This window comes from Lupinus angustifolius, chromosome LG04, assembly GCF_001865875.1.
Source record: "Lupinus angustifolius cultivar Tanjil chromosome LG04, LupAngTanjil_v1.0, whole genome shotgun sequence".
NCBI lineage: Eukaryota > Viridiplantae > Streptophyta > Magnoliopsida > Fabales > Fabaceae > Lupinus > Lupinus angustifolius.
Window position 1 is genome coordinate 2010977 of NC_032012.1, and position 24498 is coordinate 2035474.

The 24498-nt window shown below is 30.7% G+C and overlaps 2 protein-coding genes across 11 annotated transcripts; both read right to left on the minus strand.

Annotated features, from left to right (window-relative positions):
* LOC109345065 (type IV inositol polyphosphate 5-phosphatase 3-like) lies at nt 342-16443 on the minus strand. Of its 10 annotated transcripts, none has more exons than XM_019583834.1 (11): nt 8570-8718; nt 8294-8480; nt 7086-7148; nt 6419-6491; nt 6174-6278; nt 5003-5864; nt 4677-4861; nt 4257-4365; nt 3229-3371; nt 2030-2260; nt 342-459 (listed from the first exon to the last, which is right to left on the minus strand). In XM_019583834.1, exons 1-10 carry the CDS (start codon nt 8597-8599, stop codon nt 2047-2049), a joined length of 1971 nt encoding a protein of 656 aa, XP_019439379.1. In that variant the 5' UTR covers nt 8600-8718; the 3' UTR covers nt 342-459; nt 2030-2046. The 10 variants fall into 10 exon arrangements, with proteins under 10 accessions (XP_019439379.1, XP_019439382.1, XP_019439381.1 ...); XM_019583837.1 differs by having other exon boundaries at nt 342-421; nt 2027-2260; XM_019583836.1 differs by lacking the exon at nt 342-459 and adding an exon at nt 16411-16438 and having other exon boundaries at nt 1686-2260; nt 8570-8601.
* On the minus strand, nt 17758-20310 carry LOC109345066 (ran-binding protein 1 homolog b-like). The gene is made up of 4 exons (XM_019583844.1): nt 20094-20310; nt 19750-19901; nt 19534-19659; nt 17758-18274 (listed from the first exon to the last, which is right to left on the minus strand). The coding sequence occupies exons 1-4, from the start codon at nt 20240-20242 to the stop codon at nt 18051-18053; spliced, it is 651 nt and encodes a 216-aa protein (XP_019439389.1). The 5' UTR covers nt 20243-20310; the 3' UTR covers nt 17758-18050.

Consider the following 24498-nt stretch of genomic DNA (forward strand, 5'->3'; position numbering starts at 1 on the left):
TACTGTCTGGAGGAGATAAGTTATCCACTGGTATAAGGAGATATTTTATTCTCAAGAGTAAATACTCATTTTAGTCCCTCGTGTTTTTCGACTTTACCAATTTGATCCCTCCAAAATTGAAAAACTAAAAATGATCCCCAAATATTTTAAATGTGGGTTAAATTAGTCCATTTTAGCATATTTTATAACACTTGATAGAGACTAATTAGACCCTGAAAATAACTAATTTGACTCACATTTAAAAATTTTAGGGACGATTTTGGGTTTTCCAAGTTTTGAGGGACCAAACTGGTAAAGTCAAAAAATATGAAGGACTAAAATGGGTTAGTCCGAAAAAAAAAAAAAAAACAAATGAATGAATGGATCTAATATCTAGCAGTGGCAATGTAAATTTTGGAAGTTGCAGCAAATATCATGAGTGATCTTTCTTTAACCTCCTTCCGAATGCCTTAGGTGTCCCTGCACTAGAAAGTAGAATAGGATACATCAGGATCATAATTTAAGATATGTTCAATATATTCAACTTGATAACCATGAGCCCTAGACAAGTAACAGTTTAGGGAAGCTGATGGTAACTGCTGAGTGAACAAGTCATGGCCAATGATATGAGGACCAGACCGGACGGTCCGACCACTAATCGGGCTTGCAAATGATTCTGCTTCACATTCTTAACCAATGTGGTTTGGATTGTTTTGGATTATGAAAATTCTGGTCTGACCCATTAAACCAGGTTAATCCTGAGAAACGAACGAGACGATTCACCTAAACTTTAAAAAAAGTAAAAATAGAGAGATGCTACTCAAATATTCCACTTCATTTCAATCAAACGAGAGAAACACATTACTGAAATATAATTATACATAATTATTAATTTTATATAATTATATATTTATACATACTTATCAATCATATATGACCATCATCTTGTCTGACTAGACGGCTACACTGGTTAAACCTTATATCCAATTCAGATTTCAAAACATTGGACCAGTGTAACATAATTGTGGAAACTAATCAAAATCTGGAGTAAGTATTGGACCAGTGTAACATAATTGTTTAGGCTTGTTCCTTATCTATTATCTAACATTGTCACATTGACCATAAACCTGTACTAACTAATAATTTTGTTATGGTAACCAGAAAATTACACAGTCCAGTTGCAGAAATATATTTTAACTGGAAAGAAAATTATAGTATTTATAGCATATGCATGATTTAAATATAAATAAATTGTTGTAACCTAGCAGACAACCTTGCACCAGGTATTGTTTGTATAAGTTCTAACTGAAAAATGAACTCTAAACAATATTAAAGCAATTTTGACAAAACAAAAGAAAAAGGGCATCCAAGGCACCCACTCCCACCGAGTGAGGTCTGAAGAGGGTAAATGTGCACAACATTACCATACAAGCAGAGACCAGAGAGCTTGTTTTCAAGATTTGAACCATCTAGTGCAGGTAGAAACCTTGTGCCAAGGCTCACATTTGACAACCAAGGGATACAAAGAAAAATAACTGAAAAGTCAGAGACTTTAAGAAACTGGTGACAGAAACTGCTAGCCTATTAGTTTAGTTACTATGAACTTTGTTGGCATGGTCCCACCTCATAGAAGAGTAAAATCTGGAATATTGGGGCCCAAACTCTTTCAACTAAGTGATGGCCAAGGCAAATAGATGAAGAAACAGAAAAAACAAAAGGATCCAATATTACTTAAATAACAATTTTGGTAGCGATTTCAGAAATTTTGAAAACCTTGATGCTTCTAACAATTGAGGGCGTTCAATGCAGTCACAATTGTGGCTGCAATACGATTTCAGCGACTCTGAAAACCTTGACCAGTACAGGTCTAAAATGATTGCGATCAAGACATTCAGTCCTGAAAGTTCACTATAGTCTGGTCTGGCTGAAGTTGCGTTCTACAAGGGTTATGATTCTCAACACGAGTTAAATGGTTGAATAGGGGGAGAATAATTCGTCCAAACCTTATGCATGCAAGATAAGATAATATATGATATATGAAACAATTTACCTGCTCCAATTAAGCAGCTAATTCCCCCATCTACCTAAATTTGTTATGACTTCTTCATTTTCAATCTCTGCGTCCGTGAATGTTAGGGCTCGTTGAAGCTTCCTCGGACAGAATGCCTCAACCTCGGCCATATATGTCGCACTCACTGGTCTGTGATCTGATAGTTTGAGCTCAGCTCTTCTGTAGCTTAGTAATCTCATTCCCTTGCCATATGAAAGAATTCGATCACACCTGAACCATGATTGATTACAAATATAGAGAAAATTCATCAATAACAAATCTACAACAGATACCACTAGTTCTTATACAACGAAATTATGTTTAAGGGCATAACAGAGACGAGCATTTTAAATAACTCGTGGGTAGTTAACATATTCAGTTCAGCTGCATTCAGCATTTTCCAGAAGCCTCAAGTAATACATAGGACTTGTCAAAGGAGTAGTGCACAACTAGTCCAGGTGGGCACCAAGGATGCAAGCAGGGTGGGGTTTTAGTGACTTGAGTTCCACATCAGATACATGGGTTTCTGATGTGAGATTTATGTGGAATTGGGCTATCCAATCACAATCGCTAACTTTTGTGTGGTTCTCCCAAAGTTCGTATAAGATAAAGGCTTACTTTAAGTTGATCTCTCAAATAGCATAAACCTATATTCACATGCCTTAGGCCGGAAGTGTTAATTTCTACTTTGTTTAAAGCTCTTCAAATTTTCAAATAAATTATCAGGGGAAAACTCATGGAAATTGACCAGACACATTACAAAGTTTAAGGTCTTATCCCTTGCCAGGAAAGCTTTTTGGTTATTCAATATGTTTCCTACACCAAATATCAAATCTAAAACATCTCATTTTGACTTTTAGGTGTGTATTCATAACAAAAACAGTAGAATCAAGCTTACACACTGTCACACGATTTTAATATTATATATTCCTAAGCTGAGAATGATTTAACTGAAAATGCGACCCAGTGTATGATGCTCCCACCTAGTGGGGTCTGGGGATGGTAGATGTACACAGCCTTACCCTCGCAAGCGAAAAGATTGTTTTCAGGATTTGAACCTATGACTTTCCATTCCATGTCACAAGGCAAGCAACCATGATTTAATTGAAAGCAATGGTGTTTTAGAGGGGTGATAAATAACATATAGGCATAAAATTAGTAAACAATGAATCAAAATCTCATGTAAAAAAAAAGTATACCATGCTGGTGAACGCTTCCCAATCCTGGGATCCTCTCCATGGTACTTATCTGAATTAATCTCATATTTATATGTTGGTGGAAAGTCTAAAGTGCCTTCTGACCATCCTCCAAACACACCACCGTTCTTGAGTTCTCGCATAAGCTGTCATGACAGATTGTCAAATTACTAACTATCCAGATAATAATCACAGTACAATTTGAGTTTATATTCTGAAGCAGTGTTTATCACATTTCAGACTTCGGGGAACTAAACGAGCAGGTCATTACTATGAAGAATGGCTATCCAACTTGGTCCATTTAGGGATCATTAGGAATGACATGATGAAAAAAGGCACTGCAGTGTTTTCTACACTCAATTTTAAGTACAAATATGCAGTTTTTCATGCATGAATTCACTAAAGAAATTCTTAACAGTACAAATGTTCTACTTTCTTAGAAAAATGTGCTAATTCTAAATCATGTCAAAATATAAAGCTAAGAACATAATTTGCAAATTGTGACCCTATAAAATTGAAAAATAAATCATAAAACGAAGCAACCATTTGTGTCGGTAAAATTTTATCAAACATGAAAATAGCAAGAAAGTAAAATCAATGTGGTACATATTTTCTTTTCTTGTCATAAAACTCCACCATAAGTATATAATCTAATAAATAATGTTTTTATGTAAGTAGCCCAACGCATCCTAGCCTCAAGAGTAAGAGCATGAAATATGGTATGGATAGTTTCTAAAAGCAGATGTGAGTATGTGACACATCCATCAATTGTTTTCATCAAATGACCACTCCATTTGTCCAATTAATTGTTTATTTACTGAACCACATAGTATATAATATTAAATATGGATGTAAATCAACATATAAAAGGGTAACATATGATCCGACACCATATACGATGGACAGTGTCCAGATAGATATCTATGTGGCGAGGCCAGGTTTAAGCTCTGGGTACAGGACTTCTCATCATATCAAATGCCAGATTAGACCCTGTTGTGCAGTGCATACTAAATGTAAGAGTTCTATAGTACCTGGTCTTTCTCAACCAAATTTGGCCATTGCTTTTTGGAGATGAGAGCTCTTGTTTCCGCATTTGGTAAGTTGATACGGTAGTTGAGATCACCGAACAAAATTATTCTCCTACATATAAATTATTCTGATTATGTAAAATACAGAACATTCGAAGACAGAATTAAAGAAACTAAACAGAAACAGAAGGAAGCTAAAAACTGCAACCGAGAATGAAACGAATGATAATATCGAAAGATAGGTGTAAGGTTCATGAGATAAGATAACCTCCAACACCAAGGGTTTATTTAAGTGTCTCTCTTGCTGGTATTACGACTACTGTCAGGCTCAATTGTATTCTAACTTCTAGTACACAAGCTAGTTATAATCAGGAAGTAAATTAACAATTATATATGCTATGGAATATTAAAGCATGCACTCACTCATGATCAATGATTTTTTTGGGAAGTCCAATATAAGAAACTGAATGAAAATGGGTTCTCCGTAGTATTTCATGAACATCAGAGTTCCTTTTATGTTCGTCTCCTTCCTTTTCGCCTGATGTAAGGTGGGTGCATACGAAACAAAAAAGTGTCTGATATATGGACATGCTGACAGATATTGAACCCTGGAAAGTAAAAATAGTTTAAGCAATTTGATGACAGAAATAATACTGATCAGATGGTTACTCTACTCAATACTAATATTTCCAATAGTAATATCAATCTAGTTCAAAAAGCCATAATAAACTACAAGAAAAGGAAAAGACCTTGTTACCAATGTAGCCCATAATACCAACTCCAACAGTTGACACCTTTAAATTCTGAATATGTTTACGCAAGCTTCGTCGAACCCATATGGTGATGAAAATCCCAACCATCTGCTTGCTCATAATCCTTACATATGATGATCTTCTTTTCCGTTTCATTAAAGCTTCAAGGTCAATTTCAGGAAGCAAACCCATCCCTGGCATGTCATTCATAATAGACTTGAAAGAATTGTATGCTTTGAAAGACTTTGATGATTTAAAGGATTTGACTGATTTAAAAGAAGTTGGTCTCTGTAATACTCGCTGGGATAGCAGATGTAGTGGTGGCTCCGGCCAGCTCAAACCAATCCTTTCAGACCCACTAAGCATTCTTGTTAGTTTAGTGGTCTGTTGGGAAAATGATGTGTCCATGTTTTTCTCGGATGAACGTTCAATGTTGAAAGAATGTAGCCTGTCAAACCTCTTTGGAAAAGAAAACTGTCTCTGTAAAGCAAGTTCGACTGGCACACCAGAATTTGGAATATCAACAGCATCCGAGGCCGATAAATGTGCCTTCATGATATCGTCTGTGATTGTTCCATCAGTACCCCCATCGTAAACGTTGTGTTCTTCATCCAAAGGATGGACTTCCTCACCAATGTCACTATCACTTTCAAGTAATATTTCTTCTTCTATATCAGAGACATCATCTGATGGCTTAAATTTCGATGGAGATGGGGGATCACTAAAGGATTTTATCTTTGGTGCTGAAGGTCGAACTCTATTCAGTGTTTCCCTGATAATATTTTCCCATTTTGGAACAGGACGAGTATCTTCAGCACCAAAAATATTACCAGGGTTTAAGGGTACAATCTCTTGAAGACTGCAAGTGTAAAGGCACTGTTTTAGCCTAACAAAGGGATAAATCTTCATATGCATGAAACAGAAATAATTATAGTTAAAAAATATTTTAGAACATATTACAAAATGGCATCAAATGCACTCAGGCGTTATAAAGTATCAGAAGTGGAGAAAAAGTAAACTTATGACACGCAACAAAACTTCATCAATCAATAGATATACAAGGCTGACTTAACATGAAGAATAAGTAAGAGTATTTGATTTGACAAATATCAGCACATATTTATGAACTTCAAGGAGTACTCTCAATTAAAATCAGTGAAGAACTTACCCAAGGACATAGATGTCAGCTGGTTCATTAACTCGTAGCCAATCATCAATATCTTGGTCATCAGGTGGAAGTCTTCCTCCAACATTCCACGTTCCGACACATATCCTATGAGACAAATATAGACCAGAACTCAGATATGAGAGGTTTGACCAATCATGCAAAATAAACTGTGCTTTTCACACATTCAAATCATTGCAACTACTGCCTGCTCTTGCTTGCTAAATAAACATAGAGTACTAACTCACTTCAGTTCCTTCGAGTTTATATACTGAGATCTGTAAGTTGATGACTTCTGCCTCCTTAACCTCGGAGTATATTCTGTAGTTCAATGAAATTTAGGCTATTACACAGGAAATAAGGTAATATACTAAACCTTCACAGTTTGCAGAAAAGGTTAAAAATTGGAAACTAATAAGTGGTTAGAGCATGATGTTAATGGAGCTATTTATTTCTAAAGTATAAGACGGTTTTTATGTGATAAGCTGATTTCAAGGAGGGGGAAAAAGTCTCCATGGCAAGAAAACTGTTATGAGATTTATAAATTTAAATTAACATGACAGTAAACAATTGAATTGCATAATTTAGAGGCATCCTATCCTAAGTCCTAACATTATCCCAGTACCTGTTTACTATTATATTATGTTCTCACAATGTAAAATACCAACAAAATGCAGAGATGTAATTCAATATTTGTATTTAAATGTGGAAAATCAGGCCAATTTCAACAGGAGGAACTATCGAAACCGACAAGTATGCCACAGCTAATTCCTATCTTCAGAACTACAGATGTGTATCATTCATATACACCCACTGAAAACCCTTAGGCCATCCTTGAAAGTATGTTAGAGAAAATTAATAAAACTTAGTAGTTAACGGTTGATAAAGTAGAATCTCATAAATGGAAAAAATCACCATTTGGTTCGAGTGGAGCTTCATTGCCCCTATTGTTCATAAACCGCGACTGTCCTCCCCACTCTGCACAATATACCAAAAGCAAAGTGAGATTAATGCAGCCAAAAATACAGAACCGGTTTTCAAACACGACTTAAAGCCAGTCTGTCATAGTTTTTTCACAAGAAAACACTTTTCTTAATAATGAAAATCCTTCTGACACTAACATGTTTGTTTGCTTGGTTGAGAATTTACTAAAATGTAGAAGTTACATATAGAAACTCCTGATTTGCATAAACTATTCTACTAAAGTACTTTTTAGGTCAACAAAAATAGCTTCTGATTTACATAAAATCTGCGCAATAAACACTTCTTCAGAATATTCTAAAAATAACTATTTTTTAAACATAGATAAAAGAGCCCTTATAATGCTCAGAGATTATCTAAATCCTGAACAATTCAGATATCTTGACAAGTAACATACACACAATCATAGAAACATAATATAGGTAAGTAATATGCGGCACATTACCCTATTAAATACCTGGTACTCCAGGGCATACCTAGTTGCACATCTGATATGTTTTTATGCTTATATTACTTCTATTAACTATTAACTATAAATAGTTAATAATATATTAACTTAAGTTTTCTTTTGATATAATTTCATGTAACTTGGATCATTTATGATATAATATGATTTAATAATTATGTTGATTAAGAAAAATAATAATAACTGAGTCAATTTGAAATAAGCCCATAAAATTGATTTTTAGGGTAAAATTTAATAAATGAGCCAATTTGAAACAAGTTCATAAAGTTGGGTTTTAGGGTTTTTTGTTGCTAGCTTAAGTAGCCGTCATCAACTACTTCACGATCTATCACCAATTTTCCATTCTGTGCCAACCAAGTCATGTAACGGAGCAAACCGAGATGTCAACATACCACGAATCAGTATGTGAGAACTGGTTACTCTATAGGAGTTTTGCTCATCTCCAATGCTGGAGAAGTGGAGAGTTCAGTACTGTAATATGAGGCGAAACATAATTTTTTTAATTGTAAGGATACCTATCTGCTCTATGGGGGAGAGTGAGTTCTATGACTATGCACACAATTGCTTAAATTTCCAAATTCTAATCAAATGACCAAAATCCATACCCCCAATCTTCAAATTGAAAAACACCTCAATGAATATGAATAACAATAGAAGCAATGTTATATAAAATCACCTTCATTGTCAGAACCACTTCCAGGATCATAATCAAAATCATCGCCATCATCATCATCATCAACAGGGTCAGCACTGTAATCAGACTCATTGCTTCCCATGTTAAGCCATTTACGCAGAACCACTCTTGCCCAGAAAAGCTGCATGCACGAGGACCAACCCAAACAACATAATTCAGCCCATGTTTTCTGCAATTTGCCTCATTTTCCGAAAAATCAACAAACCCCATAACACCAAAAACACTAACAACTATCCATAGTGAAAGAACAAACAGTACCTGGTTGTGGTGTGGTGATCTTTTCTTCATCACTGTTGAAAATTGGTATAAAAATTAAACAAAAAGTAATGAGGAAAATTAAGATGTATACAGTGTATTGAAATAAGGGTGAAAGTGAGAGGGAATATTGAGTTGCCAAATTGCCAATATTTTGATATGAGAAACGAACAAAAGATTGTTGGAACTGAAAAAAAAGTACCTATTCTATAGATTTGGGTAATTTGACTATGCAACTTATTTAACTTAACGAGAGAATTTTGAGGTGTTAGTTCAGTTGATGTTTACAACTTTAGTATTAAATTAAGGTAGAAAGTAGTGAAGAAACAAAGGAATAATGAGTTTGAGACAGAGATGTTGGACCACAAAACAAAGAAATTGGTTTCACTGCTGTTTCATAGTTGTCAACATTTGACATGACAATGCTCATAAGACGGCAACAAGTGGGTCATTTGAATAGAAATCATTTCACAAACAAGTTGCTGATCTAGTTGATCTAGTGGTTTAAGGTTCAAAACAATCAAAAGGTAAATGTTTGATTCTCGAGAGTAACACTCGTTGGAGGATAGTCACATATTCTTGAGATACATTTTATAGTACCAACAAAAATAGTAAAAATCATATCTTTTCTTGAACAAATCATAATAAAGTAATGATAATAAATATATTTAATTTTTTAATTAATATGATATATTTTATTTTACATGAGATAAGATTTTTAACACTAGATTTAGTTTGGGTCACTTTGTTCTAATTCCTAAAGTCAAGATGGACGGTTGGATTGTTTAACTATTTCAGCTATCATTCTATTTTTATTTTTTTAAAAGCGATAAAATAAGTATATAAAATGGGAACTGAGAAAATATGGGTTACATATTAACCACTAGTAATATAATAACCCAAATGAATATAGGACCATTTTTAGCCCATTTTCTTACTCACTAGTCACCTTATATGTTATTTTTATAGCAAGAGGAGGAGGAGCCTTAGTTATCTAGTTGAATAACATGTGGTCTTGTTAAGCTCAACTACATGACCTTTGTGTTTGGTGCCATTCACTTTTGTCACCTTATGAAGTCACCTTATTTTTTAGGAGTGATATATTATTATCCTTTAAACAAGTTTAACACAATATAGAGGATTGATACAATATTAGAACTTAGCAAACAAATATGATTGATTAGGATAATGTTGAGCTTCAGTCCAACTTTTTCCTAGACTTGACTAGGAAGAAAAAAAAGAGGGAAACATATATGTTTTCTCAAAAAATATATTACTTTATATATCATTTGTTATGATTAGTTAAAAAAATAATTAATTATTAAACTTTTAATTTAAATATTTTTCAATCAATCACAACAAATAACAGATAAAGTGACGTATCTTTTGGAATAATATATATACTCCAAAAATAGGGCACTACCACATGTTTATCTTATGTCCTACTTTGCCATATTAGTTTAGCAAGAATAAAAAGGTGATAATCATTTATGCAAGCATTACCTAAACCCATTATATATTCCCACTAAAAATTGGAGGAATAATCATCCTGGATTTTATTATTGGAGAGAAGGCTAATATACAAGCATTCAATTAATTAATTTAACTTTAAGAATTAACTTCAGCTAACGATATTCAACTATTGTTTAACTCATTTATAATCCTTTGTAATTGATGCCAAGTAATACAACTAGAGGATTAGAACCTTTTTATTGAAGAGGCAACAAATTACAACTAGAGGATTAGAAAATATCTTTTTGAAAAATGTTCTTACCCTCAAGTTTTTACACCTACCTTAGATAAAGAAGAAGAAAAATTGTGTAAAAACTCATTTCCTATTCTAAAAAGAATATTGTACAAGTTTGATTTTCAACACAGGAATACAAATGACATTGTTGTTCCAAATCTTATGACTAGTTATAAATATATGACTTGTCAAAGTAACTAACATTGAGAACTATCTATAGCTAAATTCAGCTACTGTTAACTGATTTGCAACTTAAAATAACTAACTTAAAACCTAACCAAGCAAATAAAAGTTATAATTATCATTATCGAATTAACAATCATATAAAATGGTTTTGTTATTATACCCACTCTGCTTAACTAAGCATTGTGTGTTGTGTAGCAACAAAGTAGTGTTCCATATTGGTTGGATTTCGATAAATGCAAATAGGAAGTGATAAACACACAAAGTTGAATACTTAATAAATCTACAACTAGTAAATTAAAATGAATTGAATTATCGCACATGACAAACCATGGACCCCGAATTTCACTTAATGGATGCAACACGGAGTAGAATAAAACTTGGGTGGAGTTGGGATTGAGTCATTGTTGAAGAGGATCATGTCATGTTTTCAAAAAAGAAGGCCACACTATAGGCTATACCTTTTTATTTAATTTTAATGTAAAGAACATCAATAAGGTTTCAAAAATATTGTTTTGAAAACAAAGTAGAAGAACTTTAGTTGTCATGTGATCTTTTGATGAATTTTTTAGATTATGTAAATATAAAAATAAAAATTAAGAAAAGATACATAAAGGTCATGTTTTTCCCCGTTTCTCCTGTTTTGATAATGAGTAAATTAGAGATGCCAAGAGGACTGAGCAAACACAGATAATGCTTATCTATGTTCAAATTCAAACTATTTATAGATACTCGTGTGGATAATATATATTAGCGGATATCCAACAGATTAATAACTTTAATTATATATTTATATAATTTATAATTATTACTATATAAAAATAATAATTATTTTAATAATATGATATATATATATGATAATTTTACAATTATAGTACAATTGCTGAACTTTATTATAAAATAATAATAAAGTTAACAATATATAATCTCAAATATAATAATAAAAATATAAAATATATATGATATTTCATTAAAAATAAATTTATAAATAATATATACCTACGTATCAGATATCATGATATTTATTATTACAGATAAGTTATTTTGGTTACATGTTACAAGTATTTTTATGAATACATACAAGTCGAGTATTTTTATTATCCTAGACTAGAGTCTATAGTCATTTCTAACTCATGCATGATCTTGAACTTAGTCTTCACTATCCTATTCTCAAGGACCATGCTTCATGTCTAAAATTAATAGGCAAAAACACCTAGACAAGCATATAAAGAAATGCCAAAAATCCACAATGGATCTAATTATGACATGCATGATTATCGGAAGGTGACACATGGAATAAAACCAGAGTCATACATATGCATGCATATGTCTGAACATGTTCTACACAATCATTGCCATAAACCCATGTTTTCTATAAAGTAAACTAAGGTTGTATTGTTTGTTGTGGCTTATATGGATCATGAAATGAAGGTCTAAGATTTCTTTGGCAGAAGGTCGGCTAGTAGAGAATAAAGCAGTATGCAAGTCTCTGTATGGGAATAATTAAGAAGAAGAAAATTACAGAGTGGAATTATCACATTATTATGATACTCTGCTGGATTAATTAAGCTTAAAATTATTATCAGGACATTTGGGACAAAGGAGAATGGTTATGTTTGTTATTTATATTTAATATTAGATTAAATTAAGTTTTGTAAATATAGATCATTTTGTCTTAAGTTCTGATAACTTTTTATGGTTTGATTGATCGCAATTTCAAATTAAAATAGTAATTAGAGGTCTTTTGCTTAATTGCAATCGTTATCTAGTGACATAACTTACAAATTTTCACGTTAATAACTTACAAATCTTCATAAATGTTCTTACTTGTTGTATCACTTGAACATTTTTATGAAATTATTTTAGTGATTTATAATCTTTAAATAATTTATAAAAAATATTTGAAGGAAACTTTTAAAGTATATATGATTTGAAAAAATGAATAACAAAATCATAATGGAGCATGTAAGCACATTTATAGAGAGATGACATTGTTAACGAGATATCATAAAAAAAACTTAAAAGGATATAAGGCAAAATGATCTTTACTTGCACATACATAAAACTTAATTAAGCCTTAATATCATTTAAATTCTAAAATGTTATTAACTTGTGAGATTTAGTAACTTGTATGAATAGCCGATACAAACTATCTACAGTTCATCAATGAAGAAAAATCAGAAGTTTATTTTGTTACTTCTATTCTCGAATATTAGTATTACAATAATTATAGTGTTATTACTAGGTAAACAACAGAGATGATCCAAACTTTGTTAAACGGTTGATGAATTCAGGAACGAATCACATTTCATCTAACAAACAATATAAAATGGGGACTGGTGATTTAATTCACATTATCATGCATGTTGTTATGTTTAATTCAATTTTGTATGAAAATTTGTTATCTAGCTAAAATTTTATCTTCATATTGCTAGATATCCAACATATAAACAAATTAGAATAAAAATCAGTTTTGTTATAGTTTCATAATTTAATTTTAGGGTTCTATTCTCTATATAGTGCGGTATATTAATTTGAGAAAATATACATCACAATTCACATGCAATATGGTACCTCTTAATGGAAGTTTCGCAGTCCATGTGAAGAGAAAGCTATGTACATGCTTTCTTCTTTTGGTCACATTCATGGTGTTTTTCAAATATTTATACTTTCCTATTCTTTCATGCTAAGTTTCTATACAATTCTTAATTCCTTCATGCCATGAAAGTAGCTCCTCTTCTTTTTCAACTTTTCCTTTTTTTTATAAAAGGACACTTAGGAAAAGAATCAATTTATTATGTTATTTCAAAAAGTTATTTTTTTAAAAAAAGTTTGTGAGATTTTGTGCTATGATTGATGGTATCAATACATTATATATCATTTTGTATTAATCATTAATAACTTTAAAAAAAATGAATACATGAATGATAGATAATGTCCAACTCATATTAAAAAAGGTTATATACATAATACATAAATATTAAATTGTATTCTTAAACCACTTATTAACCTTATTCAATGTTGATGTAGGAAAAAAATAATTTGGTCTGCCATGCAAAAGACATCCTTGTGAGGATATGGCAAAAAGTTGGTGTAGATCTAACTTCTATAAGGGGCAATTCAAGTTATGGTCCCCGATTAGTGTGACTAGAGAGGATGCATTTATTATAGCGGTGCCTTATATATATATATAATACCAATGTTGAATAAATGATGTAAAGACAAGAGTTGCGGTGACTTATGATATAAATTTAATTTTTACCAAAAATTAGTAAATGTGTATTTATTTTATGAGTAGATTATGTGGATTTAATTATACTCATTATCCTTATGTTTAAAATATTACATCATCCTCCGGGTAATTATTAGTGTAATTACTTATCTCCCATAGTGAGATTCATTAGAATGTATGTATATACAATATAGTTTTTAAGATAAAAATGTCACAAAGTAAAAATGTCATAAAATTATATTTTTACTTTTGAAAAGACTATTATCTCCAAGAAGAGAGTTCATTTGTAAGTAGAGGGAAATGATTTCTATAATTTTATAAAATACAAATTTTCAATATAAATTTACATATTTTATATAAGTTAAAATGTGTCATTCTTATTCAACCCATTTTAAAGTGAAAAATATGATTTATAAATACAAAAGCATACATATTAATCATGTAAAAATTGTACCGTACCGGTCAGTTCAACTAAAAAACTAGTGAACCGGACCCCTAACCGGTATGGTACAGATGTTGAACTGACCAAGTACCAAAACTGGTCAATATCAGTCAAAAACTGGTCAAAACTGGTGAACCGGCCGGTTTATACACTTTTTTTTTTGAAAAAAAACTTAAAAATCCATTACAGGGTGACCCATCTTTTCAATCATTCTTCAACACTTCAAGGCACATGCTTCCAAGACATACTTATATTACACATTTTGGTTCCTAACATCTATGTGTAATCTCATTGACATTTGTGTAATCTTGGAGTACTGTCTGAAGATAGGATTTGGTGAAAAAAATATAATATCGATATGAGACAACTTTGACTCCTTGGTATTAAATGTTAAAACTCCAAATTTAGTTGTTTTGTAGAGTGAGTTGTGAACTTGTGTCATTTATTTATATTTTGTGGTTGTTAAGTGATACTCTTGGATTGATACATGTTTTGTAATTTAGACTTTGAATTTGTTAAAGACTTAAAGTTGTTTGTTTATGTGAATTTTGAGTAGATTATGAATATGGATTATAAATTTGAGTATCTACCTATTTGAATTTTTTGTTGTTATAGGTTTGTATATATATAAATATAAGTAGGTATGTCCGGTTTAACCGGCATGCGGTTTAATTACTGAACTACCAGTTGAACCATTGTACCACTATACCAATATCCTGACCGGTTTAATATAACTGATACGGTTTTAACAAACAGCCATACATATATAATATAAAGGCTTTAAAGTTTCTTTAAAGAAGTTGAGTTTGTTTTTTTCACATTAAAAAATTGGTACTTTAAATAATCGTATATTTACAGCAAACAAAGAAAAATAGTAAGGGCATAATTGTAGTTTAAACACATGCTAGCAAGCAACATTTTTCTATTGCTTTTTTTAATAAATTCATTAACCTTTAAGCTTTATTTCACTCTAAACAAATTTTAAAATAAATAATTGTTAAATTAAATTTTAAAAGATTATCAAGGAAAATTAATTTGTAACTAATAAGGAGAATAAATAGGAAAGGTGGGAGTAAAATAGAGAGAAATAATACATAAAATAGTTAATCTAGAAATAAATAAGAACAAATGACACAATTAAAGAGAATAAGCATCATATTCTTGAGTGACTATTGTGAGAACAGTTCTCACCTAAACACAGTTAGAACAATAAATTTGAATTTTATGACTAATCATGGATGGTAAGAACTAATATGTATGTTTATTTTAATTTTGACCATTCAAATAAAATCAAATAGTTTATAGTAATTGTTCCCATTTCTCCCATATGTTCTTAAATCACAAAATATAATATTGTTATGGATAATATGTTCACGGTTTGGTTTATATATAACATATTAAACACTTAGAAGTCTTATTAAATAGGAAGAGGAGCTTAATAATTCACTCTGATTACTGTTAGTTCGAAAAGGAAAGGTAGGTGTGGATTGTATTGTTAAAGGAGTAAACATTGATGAGAGTACATTGGTCTTAGATTACCCATATTTTGATGTGGTATATATTGTGTTTGGATCATTCATTTATTGAAGAAAAATTGTGATGGGATCAATCTTGATTTTTTTTTACGGATGTCATACAAGTATTAATTAGCTGGGTGTTTTCTAGTTTCTAGTAAGCTACAGGTATTCCAACCTTTTAAGGTAGTATAGCAAAAACTTTGTTATCCTGAAGTTATGAGGTTTTTTTAATTTTTTGGAATGAGTTATTCTCATATGTTTAAGTCCTAAAAATTGATATTTTTTATTTAAAATTGTGTCATGAAAATAGCTACATATTGAGTGAAAGTGAAAGTCGTCATGAATATTAACCATGGAATGTAATACTTAATATAATCAGTTTAGTCTTTTGAATTGTGTTGTAAATGCTACTAAGTTAGTTGATTGAAACATTGATTTGATTGCACAAGGCTTAAATTATAATCTACTATACGTTATTCCGCTCATTTAAAAACCATAAAATTTGAGCCAAATATAAGTTCTCACAAGAAACCTCTTTTCTCATAGTATAAACTAATGTACCACTTTCACTAAATGCTTTATTTGGTTCAGTTTCAACATGCATCCTATTAAATTAGTTGCTATACAACCGTTGACTCTTGATCAAAATTTAGATTTTAAACATGCAAATAAATCAACCAAGAAAAGAAGAATAAGATGATGAAAAGGAGAAAATTAACTTACCTCTATTGAGATGATATTAGCATAGGAGAGTAGTAGTGTTATGGCATAAAGCTTGAAAACTTGGCGTGAAGGTGCAAAGAGAATGATGACAATTACTTATGTCAAGTTTTTTCTTTGCTTAGTTTAAACACCACTTCCCCTCATACTTGTTGGTTGTTATATAACACAATGAAGCATATTTTTCTATGTACATTTTATCTGTCTCTACGGTGCCGCTTCACGTGGCTTTGCTCTAATGTCTACACTATATTGGATACATGATGTGTAGGAAGAATAGTTTAAACCAAATTGTATATAATTTACAAAACAATAAAGACCCCTCCATGTTACTATTCATTTTTAAAAATGATCCTATTTTATTCAAATATTGTTTGCATTTAATGCTTATACACTAAAATAATTAAACTTTTGTTATATACGCTTTTAGTGGGAAGATGTTTTTCTTACATCAATTTCTTGCATTGCAATGCAACCCCAATAAACTAAAATAGTATTTCATCACCTTGAAGTCTTTCTAGTTTCTACTCCTTTCCTTTCTCTAAAATCCAACCGGCAAACAGATTTTTAATGTCGGTTTGCAAGTTAAATTTTAGATGGGAATAAAAGGAAAATAAATGCTTTAGAATCATATCAAAACATATTTCATGGTTCTCAACCCTTTTCTTTATCTTATTTCATCTCCAAAATTCAACTCACAAACAGACCATACAAACTATCATTGTTCACCAGCCTAGCCTCATAACCATATTGGAACCTCATAACCATATAGGAACCTCTTGATCTCTTGAATTAGTAAGCTACACCAAAAACCTTAATGGAACAATAGGCAAGAGAACTAAGGCAATATCATACAATGCTAAAGCAACAAGCATAGAGTATGTAATCCACTGAGGCAACATAGTAAACCAATAAACAATAATATTCTGATAACAACCATATACCTTAGGTACAACTTAATTGTCATGTTAGACATAAACAGACTCAAAAACCACAACAAAAGTAGAGAAAACTACGTAGAATTTGAGAAATGCAAGTCACAAAATACACAAAACTGATATAGCTCCAAGAAATGGCTAAATCTCAGTATAAAACTTCAATTTATTTTAGAGCTTGCGCATTTGATTTTAAGCGGAACAAGTAATACAACGGGTTTTTTAAACAATTTTAAGTTTAGATATACCCGGGTTCTTCTTGACCATTGTTGCCAGCGGTGAAACCAAAATTAATTACAGATTTTGCTTTTTTTTGTACTTGTCATATTGAACCAGTTGGATTTGGATCCTCTGCACCTATTCAAGATCTAACAGGAGAAGCAGGTTATAATCCCACGTTATTTGAAAATTTATGAATGTGAAACTCAAATTGTATTTGAAACCTTTACTTATGACTGAATATTCCAAACATCAACCAGACTCATTTTACTTGCAACAAATACTGTGTAAAATGAAAATATAACACTAGTAAACTCAATACTCCGAAATAGACAACCCTCAATAAATTCAAACCCGACTCAAACTTCTTCGTTTGATGACAAAGACTCAAACGACGACACAATACCGCTCAAAAGACCATGACACAATCTGAAGACTACAAGAGAGAATATCCCAATACATGGGAGCAAAAGGGTCAACCTTCTATACTCAAGCAGAGGAAGCAGGCTCATCGGCTTTCTTCTCTGTATCTGTCTTGCTTTCCTTTACTGGTGAAGATTCTTCTGCAGTTTTGTTGTCAGATTTCTCTTCATCTTTCTTCCCTTCAACGCTCAAATTCTCAAGGAGACCAGCAGCAGCAGATGCATCCTTGTTTTCCGCCTGTTTCTGGGATTCAGCAACTTCTTGGAATGTTTCAATGAACTTTTTGGCATCTAAGAGACATAGCAACAGTAATGTAAGTGCTAAAATTATACTCATCTGGAATGCAAAATGGGAAAGCAATCAAAGCATAACAATAATAATATCAAATTTTGTAATTGCGAAAGGAAGATGTGTAACTCAGTAAATATTGTACTAACCTGGGACACTATGCAATCAAAAACAGACAAAGCAACAATAATATATAGTGGGCAAAACAACAACAGCATTATCATTTTTGTTCACTGCAAAAGAAACATATCTAAGTATCTAATCAAAATCAATCCTCAGTCATCCTCAACTTACACAGTTACACTTAATCCAAGTCTTAGGGTAGGGAATAGCAGTGGATAATTCATTACAGACAAGTGAACAATGAATACTTTTTTTCAACTGAGCCCACTGCATGATGCTCCCGCTTAGTTAGCTTTAGAGTTAGCTAACTTGTTTAGTTGTTAGTCAGTTGGCTAAGCTGGCAGCTAAGCTGACAGCAGCTAGTTAGTATAAATACCCAGCTCACTCTTGTAATCAATTGATGATTGAGATATAGAAATTGCAGTTACAAGCTTTCTTTGTTGTGTTTTCAATTTCGTTCTGTTTTCTTCAAACTAAAACCATCAATGCATGTAAGTATCTTTGCTTAATCCCAATGCAAGACCACCAAGACCAACCAGTTATGAAGAATGGCCAAAAAAGGATTGCAAATGTCTAAATGATGTCAATACAATGAGAAGATAAGTGATGCATACCAAAGCTATTCCAAAAGTAAAGAAACTTTTATAGAAATCAGCATACAAGTCTAAGATCTTAGTAAGACACTTTTACTTCGACATACTATGAAAAGACTTCGATTGTTCAATGTACTCTGATCGGATAAAAAAATTCTTCAAAAAAAGACACAGCATGGAAACAGATATAGCAGCAGACATATAATTTCCTACCAAAAGACTTCCATGTAAAAGATGCTTACATACATCTGATTATGTTTTAAGCAGCAAGCGGGTGCAGAACAAATGGTTTCATTAGCTGATTAAACCAGTTAAGACAAAGAACAATAATACATAGGCAACCTAGTAATTGAAAATGCCAAACACTTTAATATGCTCAAGTTTGAAATACTTAAATAAGTCCAACACTTTAAATTGACACTGCATCAACTAACGGGCTGACCGGCATCACATAAATCAACATAACACTGAATCAACAAGTTCGCTTAAATTGTAAAAACCACAAATTAGCAGTACTAAATTACTTTAACCTAAATTGTGCTTACTTTCAATTGAAGCAAACCGAATGCAGAAAAGCTCATCCTTCAATTCACCATCAGAAAAGTCCCCAGCATGCCAAACACAAGACTTCTCGTTCCCAGAATGCTCTTGCACAGTCATTGAAGGTAGAACTACAACCACAAATAAAAAAACCCGCAATTCAAAAATCACAAACCAAAAAATCAAAACATGAAAACAAACCAAGACGACCCTTCGCTTACTAAGATGATTGGCACAGATCTTGAGGGTTTTGGATTGCCTCAAAAGAAGCCTAACTTTTCCAGTAACCTTATGCTTCAAAAACTTCACCGTTCCTGCACCTCGCTCCTTCCATTGATTCCCGTCCTTATCGAAACGGTAAAGCTTGGCTTTCCTGCAAACAAACAAAAACCCTAGATTTCAGCCAACAAAATCATATTAAAACTAATAACATAATCAATAAAACAATAATCAAGGTTATCCAATAAAATCGACATTTTGTCGCAATAATCGGCAACTTCGACAATCACAACCGCAATTTAAAACATTTCATAATAATAATATGATTAAAGAGAAGAATGCATACAGATCGAGAATAGGATCTTCGTCCTCTTCGCCGGTGGAAACAGCAACCTCTTCAAGCTTAATGATGGGAGCGATTTGAGCTCCGGTATCCTCGTCTTCGCCGGTGGGAACATCTTCCTCTTCGCGATGATCGGCCTCGGAAGTAGACATGATTTTGAGTGGACTGGAATGTAGAGAAAGGGAAAGTAGGGTTTTATGTGAGAGAAGAGGAGTGAGAAAAGGGAAGAAAAAGTGCTTAAAACTAACGCAGCTTTTTGGATAAACCGTTCGATGCTTGCCACGCTATCCCTATTTGATTGTGGCTCTTGATTGGCTTTTATTTCCAATAGAAAAATATATAATTTTTTAACTAAAATAAAAATAAAAAGTATTTGTGTTTTGATTGGAAATTTTTTAGGGTTAAGCAATTCCTTATGGAAAACACATATTCTCTTCCAAAAAGTATCATTTTTTCTGAATCATAATAATATCTATTTTATAATTACGTAATATGGAAGAGATTCAAAGTTAGAAAACTAGCAAACATTTCATGTTTACATATAATTTTCAAATAAAAATAATTGTATAAAAAATTAAATAATGATCAAAAAATAAGATACAAAATGTTAATTTATTAAAAAAAAATAATTAAAAATAGATACTAACTAGAAAATAAAAACAAGTAAAATTACAAAATAAATATATAGTATTAAAAATAAAAACAAATATTTTGAACATATTATAAACTAAAGCTTGATTTATTGTAAAATCATTTTGACTTATATGCCTATTTTTTGTTTCAACTCATACAAATATAATTTTTATATTCTATTTTTAAATTATTATATGATTCTGTTTAACTTAAACTTAAATCTTTCATTTAAATATAAATATTAAATACATTTTTCATTATCAACCAAATTGATTCGTGCGAATCGCACGGGTATACTGCTAGTTTATATTTTAAGAACTAATGCTTATAAAACTACTAGGTTCTCTTAAACATAAATATGACTAATAATATGTTGGATTATCTTATTTGAGTAGATTTCATCTTTATAATCAACCTTTGAACCTTGTTTATTCCTTATTTTTGCTCAATTATATTTCCTTTTAGAATTAAGTTCATCTTCATGAAGATTAATGATATTATTGTAATTTTAGTTAATTAAACTTAATTTTTATTATTGAGATTGTAGATCTCGTTTTTGGGTTTAAGTATGAAGTCATTGTTGTTTCCGATGTTAATGCAAGGTCATGAATGTTGGAGTTGCTTTAATATTGTATTTTGTATGTAGAATGTGTATAAAATTAAGATGATAAAAATTTGTCAAATTTATGTATGAGTTAGTTTAAACAAATTATTATATATATGTAGAAGTTGTCGCAAACAATAAAATAATAAACTCAAATAATAACTAATAATATAATCATAAATTATATATAAATTCAAATAAAATGAAATTAACTTAATGATAATGCTCTATCAATCAAGCTAAAGCTTAATAAACTGTAAGCTTGTTATGAATAATATCTTTGAAAAATAAAAATAATAAAATAATTTGTGGGCTCCACAAAAATCATTGAAATACATTGTAAACTACAAAATTAGCAGATATAATGAGTATTAGGAGGAAGTCGTCATTCTGGGGTAGACACGACTATTATAATTCATTATTGGGACAAAAGGCGCAAAGAAAATGATCGTCAATGGGAAGAAAACTATTATAATCAGCATGAGAATAATCATTGATGGAAAAGATGTATTTATTAATATAATTTGTTAATGGTAGAAAATACGCCACCAGAATGAACGTTAGTAGTAATATAACACTATTAGTGGTATAATCATCATTGAACTGATTTGTCAAAATGAAAAGAAATTACTACTAACATAATTCGCTAATGGGAAAGGCTGAGAATTACGATATATATCTACTATCTATCTATATTATAATAATAATAATTAGATATACCAAGAAATATTTATGAGAATATGAAGAAAAATGAAAAAGAATACCACAAGTAGTAACTACCAATATGTTTACATATACCAATAGAATGTACAGATTTAGTTATGAGAATGATGAAGTAAAACAGAAAAGAGTAGAAAATCATATTTGTGAGTTGCTTTGATATTTAAAAAGGAAGAAGTAAAAAATGAAAAGAATAGAAAATAATACATTTGAGTTGGTTTAGGTTGAAGAAGAAGATTTGTTGAACAAAATTTGAAAAAAATGAGAAATAATGTGTAATTTGAGTAGAAAGAATGAGAAGAAAAATATATTTTCAGAATTTTTAACTCATTTGTGAAAGATATCCTCTTATTTGAACACTTATCACAAATGAAGAGGGTCTAGTTTAGGAATTTCAACAACCCATCAATTTTAAAAAAAAAAATCTCTACTTTGTATTCTTATCACAAGTGAATACTATCTAATTTTGTAATTCCAACAACCCTTCAAATTGACAAAAATAACATTTTCTTTGTACACTTGTCACAAATGTAGATTATATACTTTAGTATTTTCAATAACCCTTTCTTTTCTTATATAGATATTATAAATAGTATATAATAATAATAATATATAAGAAAAAAGAAAGAGCTAATGAAATTACTAAATTAGATACTCTACGTTTGTGACAAGTGTATAAAGAAAAAGATATTTTTGTCAATATGAAGGATTGTTGGAATTTCTAAAATGACACTTTTCGTTTGTAGTAGATATAATTTATTCATCATATAGATTTCACATATTCTCTTCAACACATCTATCATCTTCAACTCAAACTCACTCACATCACAGGTATGTTTTTTCTATTCTTTTTAATTTATGTCTTTGTTGGTAGATATATTTTATACTATTTCTCATTTTTTTCAAATTTTTTACACACTTCATTTGTAGTAGATATAATTTTTTCATCATATAAATTTCACATATTCTATTCAACACATCTACCATCTTAAACTCTCAAACTCAATCACACGTATGATTTTCCATTCTTTTAATTTTTGTCTTTCCTGGTAGATATACTTTATATTATTTCTCACTTTTCAAATTGTGTTCAACTAATTTATCATCTTCAACTCTCAAACCAACTCATAAGTATGATTTTATTTTTATACTCTTTCAATTTTATCTTCATATGTGGTAGATATAATTTCTTCATCATATAGATTTCACATATTTTACTCAACAAATCTATCATCTTCAACTCTCAAACTCACTCACAGTTATAATTTTCTATTTTTTTTAATTTACTGTCTTTGTTAGTTGATATACTTTATATTATTTCTCACATTTTCAAATTTTGTTCAACAAATTTATCATCTTTAACTCTCACTTATACTCTTTCAATTTTCCTTTGTTGTTAAATATAATTTCTTCATCATATAAATTTTTGTTTTTCTCATATGATGTATGTTATTTTTTTCCGAATGTGTTTATTTTTCTCAGTTGAAATATGGATTGGCCACAATATTTGTTTTAGCATTTGCAGAAGAGAAAAAATTCACCTCCTCCAACATAATTATTAGAGGGTACAATTACTATATAAGTGTACAAGAATAATGTATTATTTATTATGTATTTATTGTTCTTATTTGAATTGTGGATTGATCATGTTATTTGTTTCAGTGTTTGAAGATGAGAAAACCTACATCCTTGAATACTATGATTAGAAGTTGCGATTACTATACGAGTGTAGCAGAATAATATCTTTATTTTTATTATGTGTTTGTCGTTATTATGTAAACGGAATAAAATTTAATCGTGGAAAATATGATTCAATATAATTGATTATAGTGAGATTGGTGCAACGTGTCTGTTCAAAAGACTTACTTATTCTACTACTGTCTCTTACGTCAAATTTGTATATCCATCTTTAAACATTCTTTTGTTTGCATTCTCTATTTGTGTGTATCCTTCATTTTCGTAATAGAATCTCTTAATTTTAACAAGCTCTTCTAACAATTAGATTCACTTAATTGCAATCTAATTCATCTCTAGTAGAATGGGAAGTGAAAGTAAGTTAAGGGATAGTGATGAGGCGACAAAATAAAGTTCTGAATAGGATAATGGTCTTGCAACAACTATCTTCAACCATGACCACCCATGATTTTTAATTTGACATAAGAAAATATATTTTCAAGAGAAGACTATTCACTACAAGAAACATCTGCGTGTATTGCTTTAAAAGATTTTGAAAGATAGCAACATAATAAACCAAAACGTAATAAACATAATTAATTTATATATTTTGAATGATAAAAATATATATACACCAACGGTGTAAGAGTTTTTGCACTATAAGTATATCATCTACCATTCATTTTCAATTAAAATTGACTTTTAACTAAAAATAATTCAAATAAATAGTGAATAATGTACCGACTATATATATTTACCTACATAAATATTACAATT

Excerpts from the sequence above, each read along its gene's own strand:
- LOC109345065 (XM_019583834.1), bottom strand. The coding sequence starts at position 8,599 with ATGAAGAAAAGATCACCACACCACAACCAG. Across the intron at positions 7,149-8,293 it reads AAGTGGTTCTGACAATGAAG|AGTGGGGAGGACAGTCGCGG; the intron begins GTGATTTTATAT and ends TATATTGTGCAG. Across the intron at positions 4,366-4,676 it reads AAAAAAATCATTGATCATGA|GAGAATAATTTTGTTCGGTG; the intron begins GTGAGTGCATGC and ends ATTTATATGTAG.
- LOC109345066 (XM_019583844.1), bottom strand. The coding sequence starts at position 20,242 with ATGTCTACTTCCGAGGCCGATCATCGCGAAGAGGAAGATGTTCCCACC. Across the intron at positions 19,660-19,749 it reads GATCTGTGCCAATCATCTTA|TTCTACCTTCAATGACTGTG; the intron begins GTAAGCGAAGGG and ends TTGTGGTTGTAG. Across the intron at positions 18,275-19,533 it reads TCGGTTTGCTTCAATTGAAA|ATGCCAAAAAGTTCATTGAA; the intron begins GTAAGCACAATT and ends TATGTCTCTTAG.